The sequence below is a fragment of the Ambystoma mexicanum genome, chromosome 1q, assembly GCF_040938575.1.
Source record: "Ambystoma mexicanum isolate Mex_15411 chromosome 1q, UKY_AmexF1_1, whole genome shotgun sequence".
In the NCBI taxonomy this organism is placed as follows: domain Eukaryota; kingdom Metazoa; phylum Chordata; class Amphibia; order Caudata; family Ambystomatidae; genus Ambystoma; species Ambystoma mexicanum.
The window spans coordinates 570936449-570948520 of NC_090922.1; the positions used below are offsets into that span (position 1 = coordinate 570936449).

The 12072-nt window shown below is 43.0% G+C and overlaps 1 protein-coding gene across 3 annotated transcripts in view; it reads right to left on the reverse strand.

Annotated features, from left to right (window-relative positions):
• HSD17B7 (hydroxysteroid 17-beta dehydrogenase 7) overlaps positions 1-12072 on the reverse strand; it is a 340157-nt gene that overhangs the window by 253232 nt on the left and 74853 nt on the right. For all 3 annotated transcript variants that reach the window (XM_069641053.1, XM_069641051.1, XM_069641052.1), the window contains one exon: positions 3461-3553. In XM_069641053.1, the coding sequence (XP_069497154.1) occupies positions 3461-3553 (93 nt within the window). The remainder of the gene's footprint in view (positions 1-3460; positions 3554-12072) is intronic.

The following is a 12072-nucleotide window of genomic DNA, read 5'->3' on the forward strand; positions in this document are numbered from 1 at the left end:
AAGCTGGAGGAGGCATGGGCTGTGCTGGCGTGGGGTGCGCCGGCAAAGCCGGGGGCAACATGTCCTTAATAATGCCCCTGAGAATTGAGCCCATTTGTGGGAACCGCATGAGGGATATGAACTTGTCAAAAAACCTGTCCTCACATGCTGGCTGAGTGCGATCTTGCATGGGAGGGGCGAATATGCCAGCTGCCTCCCGAGCTCCTGCCCCTATAGGGCGTCACTGTACTTGGACCCGGAGATGGTAGGGTAAGACGTGGACTAGGTGGCGGGGGAGTAAGTCTGTCCGAGGAGCAAAACTTCTCCTTTGCTGCTCGGTGGGCTGGCGGGCCTCCGCACTACCTGCAAGGCTTCCCATCTTTGCTGCTCTGGACTCGCCGCCATTTTGTTCATAACCCTGAGCACGTGGACCTGTAGACGGCGTGTTCCCGGGCTCGGCCTGCATGCCCAAATGCACCGCTCTACCCTACCTTGCACCTCTGTATACACCTGGTAGGCTGTGCACCCTCGGCCTCCCAGCTGGTAGTGCTGACTATGCGTGAAGGCGCCCCCTCAAGTAAAGACCCGGTCTCAGGGCGATACTCATCGGGACGGGTAGTAGAGCTGCAGGACTGGTAGGGCCCTTGGACCCCTCGGCCATGAGGCAAGTAGCTGCGTGAGCCTCGGTGCTACCTGAGACGGTGCAAGGGCCAGATTGACCCCTACCCCCAGAGGGCTTCCCTGGGAAGGAGTTGCCTCTGCGGGGTGCCTTGGAGAACAACGCACCTACCTTCTGTGTCTTCCTCCAGACTTAGTCCTTGATGTTCTGAGGAGGAGTCCTATTAAACAATTTGCTAAAAACGCTGTAATCAGTGCTTAAGCGACCTGGGTGTGTGGGAGTCGCACGCAGGGCATCCGTCCCAGCCGTGGTTCTCACCAAGGCATCGGAGACAGTACGTGGGGATCTGCTGTCAGCAAGCAATCATCGCATGTCGGGCCGACATGCGTCTGGGACGGAGCTAGGGCACCGGTGGATGGTGTTCCTAATTCTGTGTAAAGAAAGAAAAAACAAGTTAAGATACCGGGGAAAAGCATGTGAAATTACGAGACTAGGCATCACACAGGAGCGCTGGTGGAGTGGTCCGTTCCTGCAGATGCGTAAAAGGGGACTGGTGGGTGGAGTTAGGGGAGACTGCGCTCCCTGGGCCGCGCCCCCACGCACCAGTACAATTAATGGGGAAATGTCTTTCTGGTGAAAAAGGGGTTCCGTTCCCGTCCCTTGTGAGGAACGCCCATAGAGGATGGAGGAAAGGGGATGGGACGTAGGAGTAGGGAAGACGTGGAGAAAGACGGAGCGCATGTGCATTTCACAGAAATGTTCATAACAAACACACTTACCAACAGCTTCGGAAGCTGGAATTAGGGATGGCACGCCCACCATAAAAACGTTGCCTGACCCCAAGATGGCAGTGAGGGTATTTGAGCCCTCGAGTCATAGGGGCTGGGTTAGTCGCTGAAGAGAATCAGAAAGGGACACCCGCCAGCACATATTAAGAATTAGGGGTATGCACATGAGGAGGAGGTGGAACTAATAAGTGAAAACCAATAACAGAACTCTTGACTAATGGTGAAATGGATCCACCAATCACAATGATCATTGGAAGCATTAGTGCCTACACCAGCATATAAAAGTAAACAGAAAAAAGCAAGTAGTGTTAGGACGGCGTTCCAGAGGAGGCATTACAACAGTATGAAGAGGAGTAGGAGAGTCTGAGAGGAAGAAACTGAGTGGCCAAGCCAAAAAGGCAATACCAAAACAGAAGTGAAGAACAGAAAGATGCTGCACTACTTGAATCACACTGCAGAGGATTAAGGCTTATAGGAAAGGCCAACGTATAAAGTCGGTTGCAGGACTGGAGTCAAAGAGCCTCATCACGACTTCGGCGGTAACCCTTAAATCCGGCGGTAGGGCGATTACCGCCGGATTTAAGGGTCCGCCGAATCAGGGCTTCAGCGGATTTCGCCCCCAGCTCTGAGCTGGGGGGAAATCTGCCGAAAATTTGCGCTATTACCGCCAGCGGGAAATCCGCCGGCGGTATTAGCGCAAAGATTCCCCATTGAGCCCAATGGGGAATGGGGCATTCCCGAATGGGCTTAGTGGGGAATGGGGACTTACATTACCGCCGAACTCGTGATCCGGCGCTATTAGCGCCGGGGAGTTCGGCGGTAGGGCTAATACCGCCCACGCTAATAGCGTTACCGTTACCGCCCAAGTCGTGATGAGGCCCAAAGTCTGTCAGAACCAGCCCATATATCAGTGTTAGATGCAAAGCCAAAAGAGAAAATACATTTGCAAGATTAGCCAACCCGAGCAGTGTGTGTGCTGGGCTCATTCCCAAGAATACCACATTTCCTGGGGTGTTAATTGCTGCGGGCATACAAAGTCATAGGTGTGAGGGCAGTGAAACCCTTTCCCAGAAACACCTAGGGCAAGAGGGGAAGAGCTACATGGGATTACCTCAGTAGAAGTCTAAATAAATCCCTAGATGGGCGACTGGAAGGTCTTGCCTCTGTAGGAGTATCACAAGGCTACATAGATCCAGGAGGGTGGCACAACATTTGGATCACCTGCCAAGTCCAAGTCAAAAAGTGTTCTCTGGCACTACTCACTGGGACTAAGTGCTTTGAAAGTTGCTTTGTTGGGTGCAGATATCCCAGAATTGCGTGGGTTAGAACAGGGCCTAGACATTGGACTTAGTTTTGTGTTTTTAGTTAAGGGACTGAAGGAAAGTATAGGCCAGGAAGAAAAGCTATCTCCAAATGGAAAGTGGTGCAGGGAAAAGGGGAGAGATGCAGGGACTCCCCCTAAAGATCCAGTTGCAGCCTTTTATCTTGTTTCAACCATCCATATAGGCAGTCTCCATAGCCTGGAGTACACTCTGAATTGCTATTCGGAGTGTCCCTATACTTGTGTATGTGCTAATAAACACTTGTGTTTTTTGAATGTTTGTATCTCTCAAGGGAAAACCTGGGTAATTTAATTTTCCTTCTGTGAATACCATTATGGAGAATCACTGGGTAGAGGAAACTTGTACTGGTGTATATATCGTGTTTACGAATAAAGCAAGTGATGTGCAGGATGTACTTGTTTCATGAACAGAAAAATATCCCTATGGATCCCATCATATGAATATAAAGGGTTGGAGAAAGTGTTCTTTGGAGATCATTATACCTAACAGAGGTTATAGGGAATGATGTTGAGGGAAGTGCTGCAATGTCCAATATCTGGACTCAAATTAAACTGGACTATTCAGGGTCACCAAGAACATAAAATATCACAGACTAACAGCAATGAATCTCCTTCCAACCCAACACCCACCAAAATGAAATACTGCTCCAGATACGACAGCCAACATATGACAAGCATCAGAACAGCAACCCTTCCAGCGAGGCATGCAGAGTCTGGCGTTTTGTTCCATACCTGGAGAAGAGACCTGTGAAAAGAGCTTTGAAGCTGACACGGGGGTTGGGCATGATCCCAGCATTTAGGTACAGATAGTCAACTCGTCGATACCTTCAAAAGAATAAAGACAAGAGGGAAAGTAAAACTGAAAGGTACTGTTTTAGCAACAGGCTGTTTGTGCTTGAATTGAAGTGAAAACATGTCCATGTGTTACGTCATTTAGGTAGCAGAAAAAACATGGGAAACCCTTTCAAGTTCAACAAAATAAACACATTCAGACAGGTCTTTATTTGCCTCCACACCATAAAGGTACACAACTCCATATATGTGAATATTCATGCCAAGATTACTAGAGGTCATAATGTAAAGGGAAAAAAAGTCCAGTTCCTTTAGGCAGCACTTACTAGGGTTGGCGATTCGAAGGGCTCATTTTGAAAAAAAAGTGTAAATTGCATAGAAGGGACAGCCTACCTTTGCACTTCGGTGCGATTATCAAATGAAAAAGAAAAAAAAAAAAGAAAAGCTAAACCTTGTGGAAAAACAGGCTCAAACACCTATTTCACTCAGAATATAAACATTTCCCACAATGTACACTTGCGAGATACATTTATAACAGATTCTGCCTGTTTTTAGCAGCTAAAAACAGTATGTTTCCAGAGGCATTTAATGGTTTTCTGAGCAAGCCAAAATGAAATGCTGGAAGAAAATCATTTGGTTTTTACAGGCGGATGGAAGGGTCCTGGCTTGGCAGTATATGGAGAGGGAAAGCTGGCTGTTGAGAAGTCCCAGGCCCCAGACAGCCTTGTAGATGATGCGAAGGGTTTTGATCTGTGAGGAAGGCATGGTATCACAAGTAGACACTGACACAAGAGCTGCAAGTTTCAAAACCTTCATTGGTGGTTTAAAAGGGGTTGGAAAACCCCTATCTTGTTCTATAACTAAGATGGGAGTATTCTCAACCATCAAACAAAAAGAAAATACAGTCCTAGTCGGTCCTTAATTCAAATAAAATGGCCTATACTAATAAACCTAATGCCTGCCCTCTTTCTAATACAATAAATGTGTAAAGGGAATGTGTAATGCAAAAAAGGAAAATCAGTGTTCAAAAGATATGTCAGAATGGCTGAGCAAACTCCCTTCCCCACGTTTTGTAGCATGGGGTAAGGTGGCACACTTGGACCTTTGCGACACACTAGCTTCGAACACAAGGATGCCGTTCGTTTTGTGGACCAGGGCCCACTAGGCCTTCCACGAAAAGTCACTTGTTTATCCGCTGCATCCCTCTGCTTTCTCTCACTCCAGATCCAGATCAACAAAAGTTTTTTTACGTCTGGTTACCACAATTCAGTAGAGGGTTCCCTCTGCTGGGCTCAAACCTTTCAATCACAATTTGTGGGGATTCCCTTCCCCCAAGCTTCAATCACACCTTGATAGGCTTCCCTCTGTTGCGCTCGAGCCTCCTTTTACTTTCCTTCCGCTGTCGAAGATTTTGATACGGCAAGGCTTTTGCTCTTAATTAATCATCTAAGAATTTCTCCAAAACAAAATCACCAGATAGGTGTGCGCTAGGCTACGCATATTTTGGGATCTAGATTACATCCCCTAAAATTACTTAGGGTGTGACACAACAGCCACGGCAGCACCCAGCCTATTAACAAATAACGAATTGACCCTTAAGGTATGTCATTTTCAAAAATGAATGCAATCACAGAAAAACATGCCACAACTTTGGCATTTAATGAAAGAGGCGGCTACTCGGATATTAGGCCTTTTGGAAGAAATTGAAACTACCACTCCAACAACAACCAGTCCTGAGAAAATAATAACAACTGGAAAGAGTCATCAGGAGAGAGATAGCACAAAAGCTACACGCAACCACACTAGCTCAATATTATCGTGCCCAAATACCGAGAGGTTTAAGAGTCTAAGGCTGACACTGTGCAAGGAAAACCCGGATTTTGTAAAGAAATGGGAGCAAATTTTAAATAAATGCTCATTGGACCTGATATTGCTGACGATTGAGGAATTGGCTAAATCAGTTAACACACTGGATAGAGAGATTGAGGACCTGACAGAACAACTTTCCAAATATAAGAACAAGGAGGAATTGACAACTATCATAGAAGAAGTAAATAAAACATTAGATGATTATAAAAAGGACATTGAACAACGCAAAGTCTGGAAATTCAGAAGAGACACGTTGGACTATCTGCAGGATATAGTACATTCCTGGCAGGAATACTACGCACAAAATAAATCAGCACCAGACAGAAGACCACATCCGAATAGGAAAACACCAGCACCAGGACAAGAAGCAAGTGGATCAAGTAGCGAAATTCCAACCAGTGGAGATGAAATCCCTACCACAGAAAACACAAACACAGGACCAACCATACACACATCACAAGAAGCTTCAACCTCTAAAGCACAACCAATTCCTTCTGCTTTTTTAGAAAAAAAGACAGCAAGAAGAAGCAATAAGAAACCTAAAACCGCGAAACAAACCAAACAACTAGTTGTCAACATATCATCTAAACCACTAACTAAAGATCAAACTGATACATTGAATTTAGGTTTATCGTTCATACCAACTCAGAATTCCAATCTATTAGAAGAGAAAATTAATCTGCACAGACTGGCACGTAAAATGGACTAAACGTCTTTTTTGACACACAGATGGAGATGCATACTGAACAAGAACAACATCAACACATAGAAATTAAACCCAAGAGCCATTTTGATCCCCAAGTCAATAATATAACCATCAAGATGTTCGAGGAACAGATGACAAAAGACCTAAAGAGAGTCAACTTCACCAGGTCCAGAAACTACAACACCAGGAGACGACAAAATGAAATTATTAAAAATCTAGCAGACGACAGGAGACTGACACTCAAACCAGCAGACAAAGGAGGTGCCATTGTTATTATGGACACCACCTACTATGAAGAAAAAATCTCAGAATTACTATCAGATGAGAACATATATTAAAATCAATCAGGATCCGGTGCAACAAATTGTGAATATCATTGAGACAACACTGGAGAAAGCAAATGAACAAGGATGGATATTGTAGTGATTTACACATTTTCCCTGTGTGGTGTGGGTATAAGAGTCACAGTGTTCCTGTAATGTGATGTCATTCATGCTGGAATCTAAGGTATGGATAGAATGTGGATGGTGTGAGGGTTCCGGGAAATGACAGTTGGAGAGGGGACACGGGGGCTGGTAGATGTCCTCTTCAGGGATATTTCCAGTGATTACTCACTCCCGTCGGCGAGCGGCAGTCTAGAAATAAACACACCTAAACAATCAGAGGCGGTGTTCATTATCGAAGAATGTACTTTCTTTACAGATATCCAGTAAAACCAAACAATATTTGACAAATATAACACTGGTTATGCTTGAGCTAAAACATGGCGCTGGTGTGCAGTGCATTCTGGGAGCGCTCGGAGCCATGATGGATATTTACTTCATGCCGCAGTGAAAAGCTGCACGCATTTTGCTGAGAGTTAGATTCACGGTGCTGAAGAAAACATGCTTTCCAAACCTGGTATGCAGTCAAGGACATTTCTGCTGGGAAAGCTAACTTTGATATGTCTTGTTATGAGCTATGGGACTGTTTTTCGTGGTGCTTGTTTTTAGAGGAGGGAGGCACTTTGCTCCTTGAGGGTAATGTCGGTTGACCCCGCTGGCAGCCAACGGCTGCTCATCAATGCGCAAGTGCGTTGCCAGAAGGTTCGAGAAATCGCCACCCCTTTTTGGAGTGTGCATATATGCGGAACCCCTGAACGGTCAGGTGAGACTTCAGCCGGAGGGCGACGCTTTCATCCGGCATACCTGTGGGCTGTTGTGCTCTCGGCCTGACTGTTATCAGGGTCTTCCAGCCGCTTCTGGCGAGATGAGGAATCCAGTTACGCTCACGGTGATGTATTTCCTTTTGAATTCTTTGCTTCTTCTGTGATTTATTTCTATGTTTCTTCTGTGATTTATTTCTATGTTATCACTGGTTGCTATTAAGCTTTGAATAAATAGCCGTATAAGTGCTCATTATTTTCTAAGAGTGTGTGGTTGCAAGTTATTGTGTCTTACTGCGTTCAAAGTATTGGCTCCGTAATTGCATTGGTGATTTATGATTTTCCGTGCACTCTGGAAGAGCAATACAACACCCTATCACCCCGATTTTTTACAGGTTGCCTAAAATACATACAAATCTGATGATCCCTCCACTTAAACCCATAGTAGCAGGGACGGATAGTGTCTTCAACCCATTGGCAGTCTATGTAGACAAGGCACTACAACCGCTAGTACAAGCAACGTCTACATATCTAAAGGATACTACAGATTTTCTTAACCATTTGGATACTTTAACAAACATCAAGGAAGATGATTTATTGGTTTCACGTACAGAGTCTCTATACTTGTATCCCACATCAGGATGGTTTAGAAGCACTTGAATGGTCCCTATTACAGAATGAATGTGAAGCAAACAAAATTTTCATCTTGGAGTTGAATAAAATTATACTGGTGAATAATTACTTCAGAGACAAAGCATAATACTACTTACAAGCAACCGGGACTTCAATGGGGTCATCAATGGCACCAGCCTATGCCAACCTATTTATGTTCCACTTGGAGAAGAAATGGATTCTTAAACACACAACATTTTGTGAGAAGATCATCACTTGGAAAAGATACATCGACAATGTTTTTGTAATATGGAGAGGAGAACACACAGAACTGGAAGAATTCCTACAATATATCAACTCAGGCCACGAAAGAATACAATTCACGATGGAAGTTGGAACCCCCAAGTTACACTTCCTGGACGTGGAACTAGAGATCGGCCTAGAAGGGATAGTCACGAGCATCTATCATAAACCCACCGATGTAAACAACACCCTACATTTTAGGAGTCATCACCCAGAACACTTAAAGAATAACCTACCATACAGTCAGTTTCTTCGATTGAAAAGGATTGTCTCATCTGCAGATACCCTCAAAAATGAAAATTTAATAATGACAGAAAGGTACAAAGAGAGAGGCTACCCTGAAGCTACCATTAAAAAGGCAGAAGAGAAAACACAGATTCTTGAAAGAAAATACCTGCTTACCCCAAGGAACAAATCACTGGAAATCCCGTTTCTCTATGCACTGAGGTACTCAGCGCAGAGCCATCATATAAAGAGGATGATCAAAAAGAACTGGAGAATAATCAGTTTAGACCCCCAATTGAAGACTCTGTTCCCCAAACCACCTATAATTGCATATAAAAGGGGCTGCAACTTCAGGGACAGTTTGGTGAAAGCAGAAAGACCACGAGTTGATCATCAATGCACATTTACAAAGCCAAAGAAAAAAACAGGCATCTTTGCATGCCTGAGTTGCTGCAACTGCAACAACATAATGAAAGGGAGTTATGTGCAACGCCAGGCAAATGGAAACAAAATTCCCCTGAATGACTTTGCGACATACGACACGAAATCGATCTACGGTTTAAGCTGCCCATGTGGCATCTATTATGTCGGACAAACTCAGAGGAAAGCCAAGGAACGCTGGAATGAGCATAAAAGTAACATAAGGACCAACAACATACATTCACCTGTGGCCAGACATTTTGCCCTCAAAAAACATAACATTGCCCAACTTAAGATGATTATTCTGGAAATTGTAAAGAAAGCCCAAAGAGGTGGCTATCATGCTCGGTTGATGAATCAGAGAGAAATTTACTGGATAGAAAAACTAAACAGTTCAGTGCCCCATGGGATGAACGAGGAGTACAGTCTATCTTTTTTTCTAAACCTGAATAAAACTCAGAGATTTTTTATAAAGAACCCCAGTTAACTTAAATCAGGCCCAGTCCCAGCTACCGAAAGACGATAAATTATGGACGGATATGCAAAATATCGGTTCAAATTCAAAATCAAGGCTTTCTGATTAAATGGTTTTTCAATTCTATTCATATGTATACTCTGTGCAAAATGATATTTGTATGAACTAAAAATGTTTTTTATTCATGAACAAACTCGAGAATGTGAGCATGTTGTTATCTCAAGTCAAAGAAACATTTGGATGTCCAATTTATATATACCTACGATCCCCACCTTCAATAAGAGAATGCGTGTAGAGAAGAGAGCCTTTTGACTCCATAAGTCCTGATAATAATTCTTTAACTCCACAATGGAACAGCCAGTTAATCCTTGATATACTAGGGATACCCTTCTTTAATCCACCAGCAAGAATTAGACTGCTATACACACACGTAATACATATTTACAGCCAATGCCCCCCTCTTTTTTTCACGTATAAAGTGAGTCATCTTGACACTAACTATATGCTTCAGAACCTATCTGATTCAAGCGTCCATTAGCAGCACTGGTTTAATAACTCCACATGCAAGGGATACCCTTCTTTAACCCATCAGCAAGAATTAGACTGTTATACACACACGCAATACATACTTACAGTCATTGCTTCTTATCACGTATAAATCGAGTCATCTTGACATTTACTGTAAGCTTCAGAACCTATCTGAGACAAGCATTCATTATGAGCACTTGTTTATTAAGTTCACAGCACGTGTTTCAACTCTCCATTTACCCGGACTTTGTTTACCATTGAAAGCGTCCACAGTTACATGGACGCTTTCATGTCATGCGTTGACATTGTAAACACTTACATCATCACGTGTGTGCGTGATGATGTCACACAATAAATAAACTGCCATTTTTTACGAAAAACAGACGAGCAGCACCGGAAGCAGCAACACTATCAATAGCATCTCGTGCTAACCAGGGTGAGAGGGACATGAAAGACTGTAATCCTATGGATGTTTAAAAGACATTCAGGTACAGCCAGCACTTTCTTCGACCAACATAAGATCACACTAATGAGGGGACGTTGCCCAAGTATTCTTTATGGCCACCATTTTTTATAGAGTGACTAGATCACATGTTTTCATTTTGACATGAGATAATTATAATAAGAAGCACTCACACAGTTATTTTCTAGAGTGCAAACATGAATCACAAGAGTATATATAATGAAATATACATATATATGTATTCCACAGATGCATCTTTGAAACCTATTCTACACAGATGCCTATTATATTTAACACGGGGGCAGTAGATTACAGCTACATCCTCCACTACATGAAGACATTCTCCAAATGAGGAGTTGGAAGGTAAAATAGACACTTACAGTGTACTAGTACTTTTAAATGAGAGCCTTATTTAAGTTATTTTCCGTTTTTTACAATTAGCCCACTCCATTGTTTTTATAGGTTGCTTACCATACAACCATTTGGTTTCAATTGAAAAGAGCATAACCCCTTTGGATATCCAGAAAGGAGATATATCATTGGACATCCAGGTGATTACTACAGAAATTATGATTTAAGATAAAACATGACAGAAGCTAAATTGACCTTAAGAACAAGTTTTGATTATTATTTGATTATATATTGTAGGTGAATGAGGGAAAAAGGACTAAAAGAGGGTAAACAACTCTTGAAGAAGGGGCTAGAACAAACCCCAAAACGTGTTGAGTTATGTACAATAACACTCTCCATAAACATAATTTGCCATTAGGCATCTCTTTACAAAAGTGAGGAAAGTGTGATTAGTGTATTGTTTACCCACGAGGATCATTGTACTAAATGTAAGTGCAACTCAACTTATGGTGATTGTGAACATTTATATACTGTATGAAGTTTGTAATACAGATGCTAAAAATTCGATACACTGAAATGTAAATGAACAGCATGTGTTTCACAGCTAAAGCTAATTAAATTGATTAATATGTTTTTTGATACAATTGGTTTCTAAAGCACTATTTTATATACTGTTTTCTAATAAGTTATTACTTAAGTTCTTTGAGTTTTGATTGTATTTACAATAGATAGGGTGTGCAGGGGATGGGAGAGTTCCACAAGAATGTGGACATCTGTTGGTTCTATATAGGCTTTTGCTTTTACCTCAGCATGATCACTTCGACCTTCTTTCCCCAAACTTCACTTTTTCTCTCCTACACCAAGGCCACTTGGTAAATGTAGTTTTGAGCACAGTACTGATTTCAAAGTTCAAAGATATCTTCCACATCCAGGTTTCCCTCTGCCAGGATCAAACCTAACAACAGTTCAAATCTTGCATCTCAGTTTCTTTCTCTTCCCGCCGATTCAACGGTATCGGACATTTCACAGAGACTTTCGATTGGGGAATCGTCTTTTGCCGGACCACTCTGTTAATTTGCATCTTTAATTTACAGTGCTTTACAATGCTTTGCTTTCTCTCGCGTCTTATCGGCACACGTGCAACCTTCATTCGTCGGATACTGTTTCCGATAAGTTTCATTTAACACAGACCGGACTTTCATTGCCTTCACTTCTTTCGCAGTTTTGATCCTGAAGTCAAGGCTGATACCACAACTAGCGCTGCACCTCCCAAACTCTGCCGTTAACCCGAGAGGGTGGCTGGTGTCCTTGAAACATAAAAGAGACTTGTCTCTTCTCTCTAACTGGGCTTCCCTGTGCAACCTTCAAGGCCCTTCGAAGGCAATGATCTCTAGCTGGGGTGTCCAAAGTTTCTCTGTACCTCGGTTCCGTCCTTCGGCCTGTTGCTCTGATGCGC